Source organism: Pyxicephalus adspersus, chromosome 6 (genome assembly GCF_032062135.1).
Source record: "Pyxicephalus adspersus chromosome 6, UCB_Pads_2.0, whole genome shotgun sequence".
NCBI classification, from domain to species: Eukaryota; Metazoa; Chordata; class Amphibia; order Anura; family Pyxicephalidae; genus Pyxicephalus; species Pyxicephalus adspersus.
In genome coordinates this window covers 7,060,953-7,075,729 of record NC_092863.1, presented here as the reverse complement: position 1 = coordinate 7,075,729, position 14,777 = coordinate 7,060,953, and the positions used below count along the sequence as shown (strand labels likewise).

At 41.2% G+C, this 14,777-nt stretch overlaps 1 protein-coding gene across 1 annotated transcript in view; it reads right to left on the bottom strand.

Annotated features, from left to right (window-relative positions):
* OPRL1 (opioid related nociceptin receptor 1) overlaps positions 1-14,777 on the bottom strand; it is a 47,275-nt gene that overhangs the window by 13,292 nt on the left and 19,206 nt on the right. The window contains exon 3 of the mRNA XM_072414383.1: positions 6,258-6,613. Coding sequence (XP_072270484.1) covers positions 6,258-6,613 — 356 coding nt within the window. The remainder of the gene's footprint in view (positions 1-6,257; positions 6,614-14,777) is intronic.

Below are 14,777 nucleotides of genomic sequence, written 5' to 3'. Positions count from 1 at the left end.
TCAAGCAGCACCAATTAAAGTCTATGAAGGCATATAGCATCCAAAAAAAAGAGCGGCAACGTTTCCGCCTACTACTGCCTGTCAAATAATGGATAAGAAACATACCCATATTAACCAATTCTTTTAGGTTGTAGAGCATATGAATCTACTTTGTGCAGGCAGAGATTTTATGAGATTCTTGTATGTGAGCGGCTGAAACCTTATTTTTCGGTGGACTGACCCTTTTTATATCTAACATACACTTAACATGATAGTAGTGACCCTTCTGAATTGTTAGAAAATACCGATTCCTTTTCAGAAACACATCAAATGATGTTTGGTTATATAAACTGCCTAGCTACATAGAACTTGCAAATAATCCAATCACATCAGGAGCAGGAAAATTATAGGTTCATTCCTACACCGCCACACAAACACAATGTATCTAACGTGTCACTATAATTTGCTTCTTTAGAAATAGTGTTTCGGTACAGAGTCCCAGAGCTTGCTTGATTTATACGCTCAAGAGAACGCAATATCCTTTTGCAATTCTACCAGAACCTCACACATTCCAAACCACCTTTTATTTATTGGTCTGCGTTGTGACAGCCTGATATGTACGCAAGACAAAACACGCTGCGGAGTTCAATAAGGCAGCGTGGAAAATGCACGAACCATGGAGTAAGCAAGCACACAAGGATTGTGAAATGATAGCTTTCTGTAGCGTGTAGATTACAATGATTGGCCACCAAAAGGGCATGGCCTTCATTACTCACATTCTTTTCTTTCAATGCTTCCTACACAAGTCTTTTTAATCCATTCATATTCATTAATTACATGCTTTCATAATTTTTTATGTATACTTTATACAGAATATTAGTCATTCTTCTTATATGTCCATGAGATCTCTCGGTCATAATTCCAAAACCTGTTCCTGTCCATGTTGTTGTTTTGTAGGTCCATGTCTACTTGTGTTCAGGTCATCTTTTTGCATTCGCTATAATAAAAATGATGGCTGGAACCCCTCATTATGCAAACAGGAATCAAATCAATGAAGAAACCAAGAACCAAGGGGAGGAATTAGTAAGTGGGACATGTCACTTCTTGCAATGGTTACCAGAAAGTGAACAGGAAATTAACAAAGCCATCTTGCTAACGAAAAAGAATTAGCCAGGTCACCAATTTGTCTTGCAGAGCACGGTAAATCTTGGCAATTACAACAGCTCCCATAAATCTATTTTGACCAAGTTTTTAACAGTTTGCCAGTTGATCAATTAAATTTACACAGGCTTCATCTCCTGCAAAATAATTGTGCTTTGCTGCTCCTTCCTGCCAGTGTAAGTCTACCAGTTGAAGCTGACGAAAACTAATCCATGTCACAAATATGATGGACATTTCATCTCGGTAGATTTTGATCATGGATTCCAGGAAAGGCACGCAACCATAAGCCTGCGTTATGAAGATATTTTTAAGAAAATGTGAGAAGGTGAAGGCAGCATTAAAATAGAGGCTGAACATTACAATAATAACTCAAAATATCTGCTCAACCATAGCGGCCCTGCCAGAACTCCAAGGCAGAATAAGCTAGACATTAATTCTAAGGTAATTAAGCCCATCGTTACTTATTCCCTTGTAAAAGGCAGTGCCGCTGGCGATCAGCAGTGATATATAACTTTAATAACATTCCCCAGTAGTAGCAGGTAAAAACCCCCAGAGAAGGAAAGGCTGAGGCGAAGGCTGAGAAAATGGGAAAGAGCCAAAGAAAGAAAGGTCGGTAATCAGGAGAAAATGCTGAGACAGGTTACCAGGCTTGATCTGTCTGGGCAATTACCGGTACAAAAAGGACAGCTCAGCGGTGGAAGAGAGGAAAAAGGTGGCTTTTAATACGAGTCCTCCCTCCTCACTCCTCCCTTGAGTTGTTGTGTTGATCACAGCAGGATACAGCTTTACAACAACCATGACTTAATCAGATCTTATTTCTCTAGAGAGACCCTCCGCCTTTCCATCTCTTTCCCACCAAAGGCTGCTGAGACCGAAGACAAGTTTCTTTGATTAATGACCAACCTTCCACAACATTAGATGCATAGTAGGAACCTGTAAAAGAAGCAAGAAATGATTTCCTATCTTTATTGGAACCATGAAGGTTGAACCTTGTAATGATTAAAAATGAAAATCTAGGCTGGCCAGTAAAAAAAAAATGTGGTTAATGCACCCTTGTCTTTCCACAATGCAGGACATATTGCTTGTTTAGTTTTGGGGGTCCTATTAGAGAACAATACTAACCTTAAGGACTGTCCCAACGTGCATTACTGGGAATGGCACCCTGAACCTTGTAGTATGGCAATGCACCATTGTGTATTGTGATACCCTGCACCACTTCTGTTGGGTTAGGGAGTCCATTCAAATCAATTAGCTGCTTTCCAACACACATTATGGGCAACACAATGTACAATAATATGAGTGTATCAAATGCAAATGTAATGGGATCTAATTCCAATTACTGCAGGCTCCTCCACTGATTTTAATTGTATTTGCTGGTCCTCTAAAGCCCAGCTTTTTCTCTGGTTGCCACCACTTTGATCATCAACATTGTGATCAACTACCACTGGGTTTTCACTGTATGTAAAGACCTCCAGGGCCCATCCATGGCAGGAGAGAAGAGGAGAGGAGTGCCAGCTGCAGTATAAAAAGCCCCCAAAAATTGTCTTTTTTTCTCTTAGTGAAAGATCAGAGCAGTCCAAACAGTCTTCAATGTGCAATCTCTACCCAGTTTTGGAATCGGTAAGATCTACTGCCATGTTAAGGTGTATGTTTTTGAACATTGACTTATTTTCCCAGGGTAAAAGGAAGGAGGAGAGGACCAATCAGAACAGATCTGATGACATTCGCTATGGGTCAGATCTGACATCTGCAGTCTGCTGAATCCAGGTTAGAGAGCAATGAGGACAAGGTCCAAACAAGCCTCACAGAATGACAGGTGAGTTCCAATGCCATTCATTAGGCTTTTTTTTATATGGCATCTCTCCCAGTAAACTGTGAAAGTGATCTGGTAACTTAAACGCAGCCACATCTGTCCCTGTCACTGTAATATCACACAGCTTCCAGAGTTATCTATAATTCATGTCCTCTGCACACCCTGCGGGGTGATAGCTTGTAGGCAGTAATGGAAGAATACTAATGACAAAAGCTGCAGCTAGTGGGGACCCTGAATGCCATTTATAAAATGTCTAGGAAAAGATAGTAATTGTCGTATGGGAAATAAAATCACCCTGCCAAAGTGTCCTTTTATATATTCCAACGCAAAATCAAAGATTTTATATATCAGCTTACTAAACCTGCATTTATTCACTGGTGATCTTGATGGTAACGCATTTCCTTTTGCACAATGACAATACTTACTGTATAATAAAAGAGCAGCATTGTCACCCTGATTTGAACTACAATCATCTTCTCCTCTCCACATCTTCATTTCATAAAGATGCTTTGTATTTTATAAATAGCTGCTTGAGATTTCAGCTTAGCACCTAAAGTTAGATGCAAAACACACTAGGAGTGAGCTTGGCACTTTGGTTAAGGATGGTTTTGCCATCAGATTCCTCAGGAAGAAAGTTGGTGACCCATTGGAGCAGTGATCGCCAACCTTTCGGACCTCAGGGCCCACTAAATCTACAGAATCCGGACCGGAATCCGCAAAGCGCTGGGTGGCACTTAAAGGGGAAGAAACTTCCCACAGAGTGACGTCATGATGCCAGAACCCACCCACTCTCCCATCATAGGCTCAGACCTGCTTGCTAAACATCCTGGGGGGACAGTAGCGCAGGGCTGTGGAGGCAACAAAAGTTGTGTCCTTAGCCCTGCGCTACTGGCCCCCCAGGATGTTTAGCAAGCAGGTCTGAGCCTGCAATGGGAGAGTGGGCAGGTTATGTCCATACGGGGGACAGGGCGGCGAACCACCAACATTTTCTCCACCGGTTGGCAACTGCTGTTTTAGAGCACAGGTATCAAACCCAAGGCTGGTGGTGACTGTCCCGCATCCAAATGCCTCACATTTGCAGGCAGAATGACCCGGTCCCGGAAAGCTAGGTAGAAACATAGAGGGCCACACAAGTGCCTACCCACGCTGCAGGCAGAAGGACCCCAGTTGCTTGTTCACACTGCCAAGACCCAGCACTAAGCACGACTGTGCCAGAGTCCCAATTCTGCTGCCAGTAGTATGCTGCTACTGCTCCAGGTATGGTTAGCAATGTCTCCAGACTCCGGCCTCCACCTCAGCACACTCAGTGGCTCCATTCCTCTCATAGACAGGCCAGGATAGGTCAGGTACACCAACCTCAGAAAAAGCTGCTAAGAACAAAAAAGCAATCACTCCCTAAATGTCCAACAGGAGGAAAGTTGATGCAGAAGGGAGACGATTTAATGAAAGATGGGAAAGCGAATATATGTTCATGCTTCACGAAGACAAGCGTGTTCTTTTTTTCAGAACATGATTAATGCACGAGGATGGCGTGTGATATGGTGTCTCAGGGTGAGGAGGGAAGTATACTTCTACTAAGACTTTGTATCCTAATAAAAATTTCAACGCATGACTTCGCTTGTGTTTTAGATTTCTGACCTTTATGTGATTTGAGTTTGACACCCCTGCTTTCGAGTCTACCTTGAACCAAAATATCCCTTGGGGTTGAACTAAACCTCAGAGTGTGTGTGCATTGGCTATTGTTTGGGTCAGAACTACTACAAGCTTTGAAGAAGATCAAATGTACAGCAAAAATAGGACAACTGCAGATCAAATAGACCTGTGAATAGAAATAAGCCGCATCTCCGCCTGATTTTCAATACATTTGCTACATTTGCTTAACTAACCATGATTATTCCCAATTGTTTTCTCAAGATGGATCTTTCATTTTTCAAAAGTCTTCTAATTACATATTTGCTCGTCATCGATAACATCCTTTCCAGGAAATAAACCTAAATGAATTCTTGGCTATTTAGTTCCTGGTAAGGATGAACTCATATGTTCAAAATCATAAAGGAAATTTTAAGGGGAAGTCCCTGTAAGTTGATTTCCTAATTCATCTGCAGGTGAACCCTTCTGGAGCATGTACTTTAAAGTGGAACAGTTTCAGGGGGCTGCCTTCTCCTTCTTTTCTTCTCTTCTTGGACATATTCTTCAGTCATCTTCATTGGCCGGCACAGGATGACATAACTCCCACACAAGTTTCAGGGGTAACCGAGATCTGCATTTGCAGCTCAGTTTTTTGACAGACACCTGGAGCAATCAGACAGGTAGATGGCAGAAAGGACATTTCCTGTCTGCAATAATGATCTGCTTGTTCTTACATTTTTAATGGCGATTCACCAGGTTAAAAATAAGAAGGTCCAAATCCCTGACAGCCCCTGACTGCAACTGCATGGAAAGGTCACTCAGGGCGTTGCCATGTGGAACAAACTGAACCGCACGAATATGCAGCATGTACTACTTTTTTCACAGCACAAACAAGATTATTGCTGTGAACTGGGCATACTGGAAAATTTTTAATGTGATGTGTTCTTGCAACAGCAAAATGCAACCCAGCATTTTTGGTGTAAAAGTATCCTCAGGGCCAGTATCTATGGGAATTTGGCAAGTTTTGCATTCCAATACAAATCCTTGGGGATGCAAAGCCCTTTAAAGCGGGTTAAATGCAGGTCAGAAGAAGGTTAACTGCAGGTCAAATTCCCAACTGATGCCATCAACACAGGCCTTTACAAACAACCTCCCAGGATATAAAAAGGAGTTAAATGTCTTTAGGGTGGGGGTCTATCTATTATACACTCAGTGAATGCTTTAATTAGGTACTCGGTACAGAATAAATTTGTGCCATTTGTGGAAAAAAAAACAACATTCGTTTTTTCTTCCCGGCAAACCGGCAAAACCAAGTACAGAGTTACGCTAATGCCAAAATAATCATCCGCAGGAAAACACGAGTGCTACTTTTATATCAAATTTCATTATATCAGTAATTCCCATCTGCGGCGGGCAGACCAGACTGTTTTGTGTGAAAAACATGCCAGGCTTGGCTAGACAGCCTCACGTCACACAAGAACAGTTTTTAAAGAGGACCTGCCGAATTAAGTGTTTGTAACACCAGATGGAACCTTTCATAATGGATTTAGTGTAAATAAATGTCTTTCGCTGAAATTAAATTGCAGCTGATATACAGAAAATTTTTTTATTCTATCTATATTTACCAAAACAATTGTGTCATGAAATAATTTGCATTTAAAGATTGGCTACTGACCTTCACTGTCCATCTCTGCTGAGCCCATGACCATAACAGGAATACCAATGAAGGAGGCCAGAATCCAGATGCAGACGTTGACCACTTTGGCCTTGTGCGGGGTGCGAATGTCAAGCGCCTTCACCGGGTGGCAGATGGCGATATAACGGTCGACACTCATCATGGTCAGGGTGAACGTGCTGGTAAACATATTGTAGTAATCGATGGCAATGGCAATTTTACACAAGGCATTTCCAAAGGGCCAGATACCCATGATGATGTCAGTGCCCTGAAATGGCAGGGTCATCAGGACCAGTGCGTCGGCCAGAGCCAAGTTAAAGATGTAGATGTTGGTGGCGGTTTTCATCTTTGTGTATCTGGGGGAAAAAAAAAAGGGGTACAATACAATGCATTACTAAATATAATAATAATATACTAATATAATCACTGAGAATGTAGCCTATTCATTACCTGGAGAACAGTGACATCACTGAGAATACAGCCTATCCATTTACTGGAGACCAGTGACATCACGAGAATGCAGCCTATCCATTTATTGGAGACCAGTGACATCACTGAATGTAGCCTATTCATTACCTGGAGAACAGTGACATCACTGAGAATACAGCCTATCCATTTACTGGAGACCAGTGACATCACGAGAATGCAGCCTATCCATTTATTGGAGACCAGTGACATCACTGAGAATGTAGCCTATCCGTTAACTGGAGACCAGTGACATCACTGAGAATGCAGCCTATCCATTTATTGGAGACCAGTGACATCACTGAGAATGTAGCCTATCCAGCCTATCCGTTAACTGGAGACCAGTGACATCACTGAGAATGCAGCCTATCCATTTATTGGAGACCAGTGACATCACTGAGAATGTAGCCTATCCATTTTCTGGGACCAGTGACATCATTGAGAATGCAGCCTATCCATTCACTATAAACTGGTGACATCAATAACAATGCAACATACTAGAGACTGTTGACATAACCTTAACTAGTTTGGGGTATTTGTTTAACTGTTTTAACTATTTAAATATAGCTTTACAAATAATATATATATATATATATATATATATATATATATATATATATATATACATTTATTTGGAGCATTCCCAAAGTACAATGGGGTAACTAAAGAAGCAATAGAGCAGTAGATTTCCTTTTCAAGTTCATTCCTTTTGAATAAAACTATATTACTATGGCATGGAGTATATCACTCCCATGATTTATTTTAATATTCATCATTCATCTTGAGCTACTGTTCTCTGTAAACTACGAACTATCGTAAGTTAAAAAGAGCTTACAGTTCCACGTGCAGACTGGGTAAAACATTACACATTTACCTGATAGGAAAGAATAATTCTTTTTACATTTTTACCTCTGAATATACCATAAACGAAAACATGCACGAAAACCACTAAACATTCCTCCTAAAATAGGCATTTCTTAATCCCGTGCATTCATTGCAGACCCGCTTCTATAATTTTCTCCTCTGTGGTTAGAAATAACAAAGAACAGAGTTCCTGGTGAGCTTAGTGCACAATATTTTGCTGTGCCAGGAGCACAGGAAAGCAAACAACTTGATCAAGGTCAAAAAGAGCCACCTATGAAGCCTTCCAATGTCAACCTTAACCGCAAGGCCACATTATTTACGCCACTCTTTAACAGGATATAATAAATTCAGAAGTGCCCAGCATTGGATGTCTCGTACAAAGATCGTTTTCCCGAAAAGGTGATACAAGGTAATACAATAGGGAGCGGAAAACACGCAGGAATAGTTATCAGAATATTTTAAGTATGAGCCAAAACATTAACCGCGCTGCCAGATTCTTTGCTTCGGGATTAGGTTGATCTGCCTTGGCAGAGGAGTCTGCCTCCTCTAGATAGGATTCTGCAGTAAAGCTTTGCATTTGATGAGCTTACTGTAGCATAGAGCTATGTCTGGAGAACGGAGGCTGGCACCTTTGTGGGTAGATCCGTGCCCCTCATTAGAAGGCGACATAAAGACCGGACCTGGATTGGTATTGTTTAGGATGGAGAAATATAGGGATTCTGATTCCAAAAATGGCTGTAAGATGTACTGTCGGTGCCATCCCAGAGCAACCAATTACATTCAGCCAGTCAATCTCCAGCTTTCCCTTTCCAAGGAAGGTTTGCTTTTGACTGGGTGTTTTAGAACAGCATGGCCATTTCAAAGAATTTCGAGAGATCAGCTTCAGGCAAACAGCACAACACACAGAATAAATATGCTTTGTGAAGAAGTTGTATATACAGCATTCCATAACATATGGAACTATATACACAAAACTGTTGGATTCCAAACCCTGCACACGAGGGAGTCAATAGCTTTTCAGAAAAGGCAGCTCTACGGGGTAGTCACACTTCCTTGCCTCTCAATGCTTTTTCTGCCAACAATGAACATCTGACTATGCCCTCCCTAAGCTCACTTGCTTCTGTAAAGCCAGGTAAGCATTTTGCATCACACCTCTCAACTTGGCAGGTGCTCCCTTGCAAGCCTGATTCCACCTTTTACTTTGCACTTGATAAAGTGAAACTATTGTACAAACCAGTTCTTCTGGATGTGGAACTTTCCAGTCTCTAAAAACCTGCAAGGGTTAATTTTATATTTTCTGGCAGAAGGCACAAGAAATTTTACCATGGGGCAAATGACTTATTGGAGCCTATAGGAAATCAGCAATGGAGATTTTTCACACTTTAAAGAGTTCCAAAGCAATGATATGGTTGGAATAACAGTGGCTCAGTGATCTGCACTCCTGCCATGAAGGTTCAAATCTTGGCCAGGACTCAATTTACATGTAGACTGTATGTTCTGCCTGTGTTTGTATCAGTTTCCTCTTACATACTACAATTCAACCGGATTTTATAAAGACTGGTGAAGATAGATTCCATGATAGCCTGGGGTATCCAGGAAACCTGGAATGGATTTCTGAAAAATAATTTGCTATTAATTGGCAAAGGTTTTCTATTCTTGATCAGATTTTTATCTTTAGGAAATCAGGCCTATCAGGTCAATTGGTGGGACATTAGGCGAGTCACATGAACTTCCATATCTCTAAGTACTGGGTACGGTACAGAACTCCTGCCCAACAGAAGATCCACCGACATGAGGTAACCTGGTGGCTTGGTGTTCCATAACAATACACGGATAAAAATAAAAAGGTTTCCAAAGCTTAAACTATTTATTTTATTGTGGCGGGTGTGGAGTTCTTGTCTGGTTTTACCTGCTGTCTCTTTTACCCCTCGTAAAACTTACCTTTCCTATCTGTCCTGGTGATCGAATTAAAATGAGGAAAGTTCAAAAAATATTGTAAGCAGAAATAAATTATTGGATTAAACACAGGAGTTTTTTCTTTGTGATTTCTTTGTGTTATTAATTTGTGAGAATTACTTTATGATCCCCTAAATAATTATACAGAAATGTACAGGTCAATGTTAAAAAATCTCTACACAAAAATATAGAACGCACAACTATCTCCCCCTAAGCTAGTGATTTCAGTGGTTATCCTTCTATGATTTCCCAGGAGCAGTTTTAGCCCCAGGGCTGTGAATTATTAAAATGAGGAGGGGAAGAGGGACCGCCGAGGGGAGAAGATGTGAGGCGGCGGATCACACCGACACGATGATCTTCCCTACTGAGCAAAATGCCACACTGACATGATGGAACAAGGAGAATAGAGGATTGGAGCTGCAGAGAATCAAAACAGTTCCTGGGAAGCGTTAGATGGGGGGATACATTCATCATCCTGTGAAAGGACAGCGAAAACTAACGCGCAGCTTGACTTCACATAAAAGGATGACAATGGCTCAAAATGCATACTGGAAAAAACTTCCAGCCGCTCTTTAAGAATAAAGAGACCAGTCGCCATGAAAAGTACACATGGAACAAAGGTTTTATCTGGGCATTGCTGTACTGCTCCCAATTCCTTTTTTATGTGCTAGTTATCTGGGAACCCTATATCCCTATATAGAATACAGGAGAAAAATTCCAAAACACACCCCCTACGGATTCCTTGTGTCTTACAGCCAACGGAAGTGTTATATCAAACCAAAAACATCTTTTTTAAGTTTGTAAAGAATCACAATGCCAGAAAAGATATATAGAGGGGTTACAAAGTAGCAAAGCCCATCCTATTGACCTTGTGAGATGTTCTTTGCAAGCTAGTGCAATTTCTAGAAAAAGAACAGAACCTTTTCAACAAATGTTCTGGATATATGTGCAGGAATTGTGGTCCATAGAAGGGGAAGGGGATAATTAAAGAAAAGCCTGAAATAAGAAAACAACTGCAGCCACCTGACCTAAGGACCACAATATAATTCATTTTTGTTCTTTTTAGGTTTGGATACATTTTAAGGGTGAAATAAAATGGGTCCATTTAGAGACTATACAGCGTGAAAAAGAAAGGAATCCTATAAACCACAAACAATAACACAAAGGCTTCTAATTAGCTCGTTGGAGTCTGCAGAAAATTCAGACGAGAACACAGCTGGTCCATCACCAAGTCCTAAATGGGAGAGGCGACAAGGCGGAACGGAGTGTGTTATTAGTCAATACTTGTTTCTGCAATCAATATGGAATGACCAGACATAATCATGCCAATAGCTTGTATTGTCTGCCACCTTTTACATGCTAATTTGTATCTAGAAACTTCGCTAAGATTTGGCTGCAAGCTGGATTTTACAGGGGCTTTTAAGGGAACCTGTGCATCGGCAATGCAGGAAAAAAGCAACAGGTGCTCCTAACTGCCTGCTCACCCCCCTGTATATACTAATCTATCCTTTCTTTTACCACTGCTTCATTTATCTGACAAATATGGGGGTGACCTTCCCATTCCTTGCCCAATTCAGCTGCCAAGTTCCAAGCTGGCATGTAAGAGGGTGATAGAATACCAGAGCATTTTCTCCTACAATGGATAGGGAAAAAAAGATCAATATGTTCAGATGAGGGGTGGCTCCTCTACTCCCATGATCACTCAGACTGTATATGATAGATTTGGGACATATATACTGGGTTGTCAGTCCTAAAACAGCACATGTGGACCATATTCTGCCCTTTAAATCATTGTGGGGTGAGGATAGGATGAGCTACAGGACCATGTGAGCTAAATTGCCCTCTTGATGCGATTTTCCTAATCACTCCGCACCTGATCGAGTACTAAAAAATATCTGGGCACTCCAATCCCTTTAACGGTTCCGGGTTTGCATCAGAAGTTAGCCATGTGTACAAGGCCTACAGGATAATACTCCTAAAAACCAGTAAAAGAATATTTGCTATCCCTCTTCCTATAGATTGTCTTATTCTAAAGACGACAAATAAAGCCAGCAAAGAAGCAAATGTTTCAGCGTGTACAGAGCACATCGTTTTTGTTTTCCAGCAATGTAGAAGTGATTCATGGCATGGCCGGGTAAATCACCGGCTGATTCATCAAACGATTGGCTGTAAAGGCAGAACTGGTTCACAGGAATCTCTGACAAGCGGCACTGAACGATGGCAGACTGGAAAATGTCACGAATAACCTATATTCTACGCTTCTGTTTTTGTGTTGGACAGATTGCAATTATCTCATCCTTGGAATGCCTGCAGCATTCCACTTAGCTCGCCACAAAACAACATGGAGTCTGTTTGGCCAAACTGAGCATCAGAAAAGAAGAAAAGAAACTGTCCCAAGCAGTTTTAGTGGGAGGTCTGTGTATATCTTTTAAAATAGATGTAAAACTACCTGACATTTGCTTTGCTAAAACACTATTTATTTTTTACCTAAAATTCTTGTTTTCACCCATTTATCAGCCTTTATTCCAAATCAGAACAACTAATCTCCTGCAACTGCATCCTGCCTACATGCAATCCAGCAATGGCTGTGTGGCATTTCACAGTGCAGGTTACCCATTGGTGATACTGTGTGCTGATTTGTAGTCTCCATTTGTCTCCACTCGCCATTTGTAGTCTCCATTGGCTGCCGTTGAACAGGGTGTCAATGCAGGAACACCATTTGCGACCTGTGTTAACAAGACCCTTTAGGGTAGGATCACCAGCCATTCATTTAATGAAAGCAGACGATGCAAGAGATTGAAAATGACTATTCCAATTAGATTTTATTGTTTAGGTATATCTATTCTAAGTCTACCTAAAGCTAACAGGACGGTCTGGGATGTATAGGAACACCAGAACTGTACAGGTCACTTACATGGCGTCCTACATATTCAATTCTGACCGTCTTAAAGGAACACATTATCCAGTCTTAAAGAAAACCCCTAATACAACTATCCCATACTAGGCCAACCCCATATTGTTTTAGGATATCTGAACCATATATAAAGGTTGTATCCCATTATGCATGCACCATTCGTGCAAAACACATCAAAATCCTAATTCATGCTCCTGCGAGTGGCTTGCTGCTTTTTTTGCAAAAAGCTTGAAATATCCAGACAGGGGAGCGCAGACAGGATAAGGTTAATAAGTTGTTTTGGAAGTGTTCAGAAAGTCAGTTTGGGGATGGGTAAGGAGGTGAAGGTCAGGGTGGGGTTAAGGTGATAAAAAGGTCAGGAAGAGGAAGGGATGAGGTCATTAGATCAGATAGGGTGCCGGAGGGGTGTGTGTTAATAGGTACAAATTGCAGTGGGTTGGGGGCCCATCTTTGGTGTAGAGTCTCCATGGTTGGTAAAAGTTGTGGTTTTGAATGTATATATGGTGGTAGTCTAAGTTTAAATAGAAGTTATATCAATCCCAAACTGGGAAAATTGGCGGCTGGGAGCAGACTACAAGAAGAACGGGTGACTTTGAGGGCCAGCAACCAGATACAGTTTAGGGTGAGAGTGTAATGTGGGGACTGTTAAGTTACTGTTAATTTAGGATTATATCTTAGTCTTTTGTTGAATTTTCTGTTTTGTAATAGTATTGTTATTTAAGAACAATCAGAATGTTGTAATAAAAGAGCCATTTACCCAAAAAATATGGTGTGTATATTTCATATCAGTTTATTTTATTTCCAGTCATATCAGGTCCCATCCCCTGATCTGTCCTTAGGTGTACTTCAAAGAGCATTTAATTTATGGTAGTGTTTTGATGTATCTCTTTGGTTGCTGGGGATAAGATCTTTTTATGGTAGAATTACTGCAGTTGGACCCTCCTCCAGCAGCGAGTGTGAATTTGCAGTCAAGTGGTCTTCCTTTATCTAAAGAGCAGGATCAGCTAAGAATCTGCATAACAGGCTTGGAATGCAACAAAATGAGCATAACACAACCAATGGCCCAACCATCCAGCCTATGTTGGTTATACCCAATGCAGAAAGCTGCAGCAAGCCACACCACTGGTATGACCCATCCACAGAGGTCTGCATGTTGTTCATGGGATTTATCTGGGGCTCAGCACATGCACTACACTGATATGCAGCAAAAGGAAATCTGACCTTCAGGTGCCGCAGAAACCCAACCTCAAGGAGCAGGGTACCCTTCAGGATACAAGTGTTGTCTAAGTACTGCTTTGGTTGCCTAACAACAAATGATGCTATCCAATGCAAGCAGAAAGCAAGAGGTGTTGAGAAGTCAGCGACTTCCAGTATGCAGCAATGGAATGGGATAAAGTAATTACATACAGCCAGCAAATAAGCTGTGTTGATGTTCAGTAATGGTCTAAAAGGCAGGCAGACAATAAGACGGATACCATTGTGAAGGTTTCCTTTCAAAACAGAATTCCTGGTAAGAGTAATACATATATAAAAGCTGCTCTACCTGTCATAAGATTTGTACATCTGCCTATGCAGTTCTAAGAGATCTGTAATACTCGACAACCTTGTCTGGCTGAGAAAGAGACCTTTTTTAAGGAATACTTGCAGGTCTTCTCCCTCCCACGGCCTATGATTGGATAAAGAAGGAGCAGCAGAGCTTGTTTATCTATCATCCTCTGCCTTTTCCTTTATAAAATGATTACAGAGTTGTACTATGAATTTGATATTCATATGCAAAGCTGGGGTATGGACCTGTTTGTTAAGAGGTGTCCTTTAACTTCTGACAGTTATAAAAATTAAATTTTATTAAACATTAAATTAAATCTCCCAGCATGCTTTGTCAACGAGCAAGCGCAGAATCACCTAAATCCTTGGTGAAACAATGACAAAAGTATATGATAGGAATCCGGTGTCAGAAAAGCTCATTTATCTCCAAGAGTCACCGCTTTGCCGCTACACTCTAATCTTTGTGATCAAAATTTCAGAGAACGATGCAAGTAACCCTCTCTGGATATCTGAATAGAACACGATGCACCGAGCGATTGGCTTAAAGTAAGCCTGTGCTTTGCTCGGGTCACATTTGTGCTTGTCTCGGGGGAAAATCTAGCATGTTTATCATGGTGCTTTGATGTTATTCATCATTTCCCCCTAGCTTATTGATGAACAACCAATCCGAAACGAACGTGTGCCTGTAGGGGGGAGCAAAATGGGATGCCAATTGGCAAAGTGTACATCTTAATGCTCACCTGAAATATTTGCCCCAGGCCCAGGCCAGCAGTATA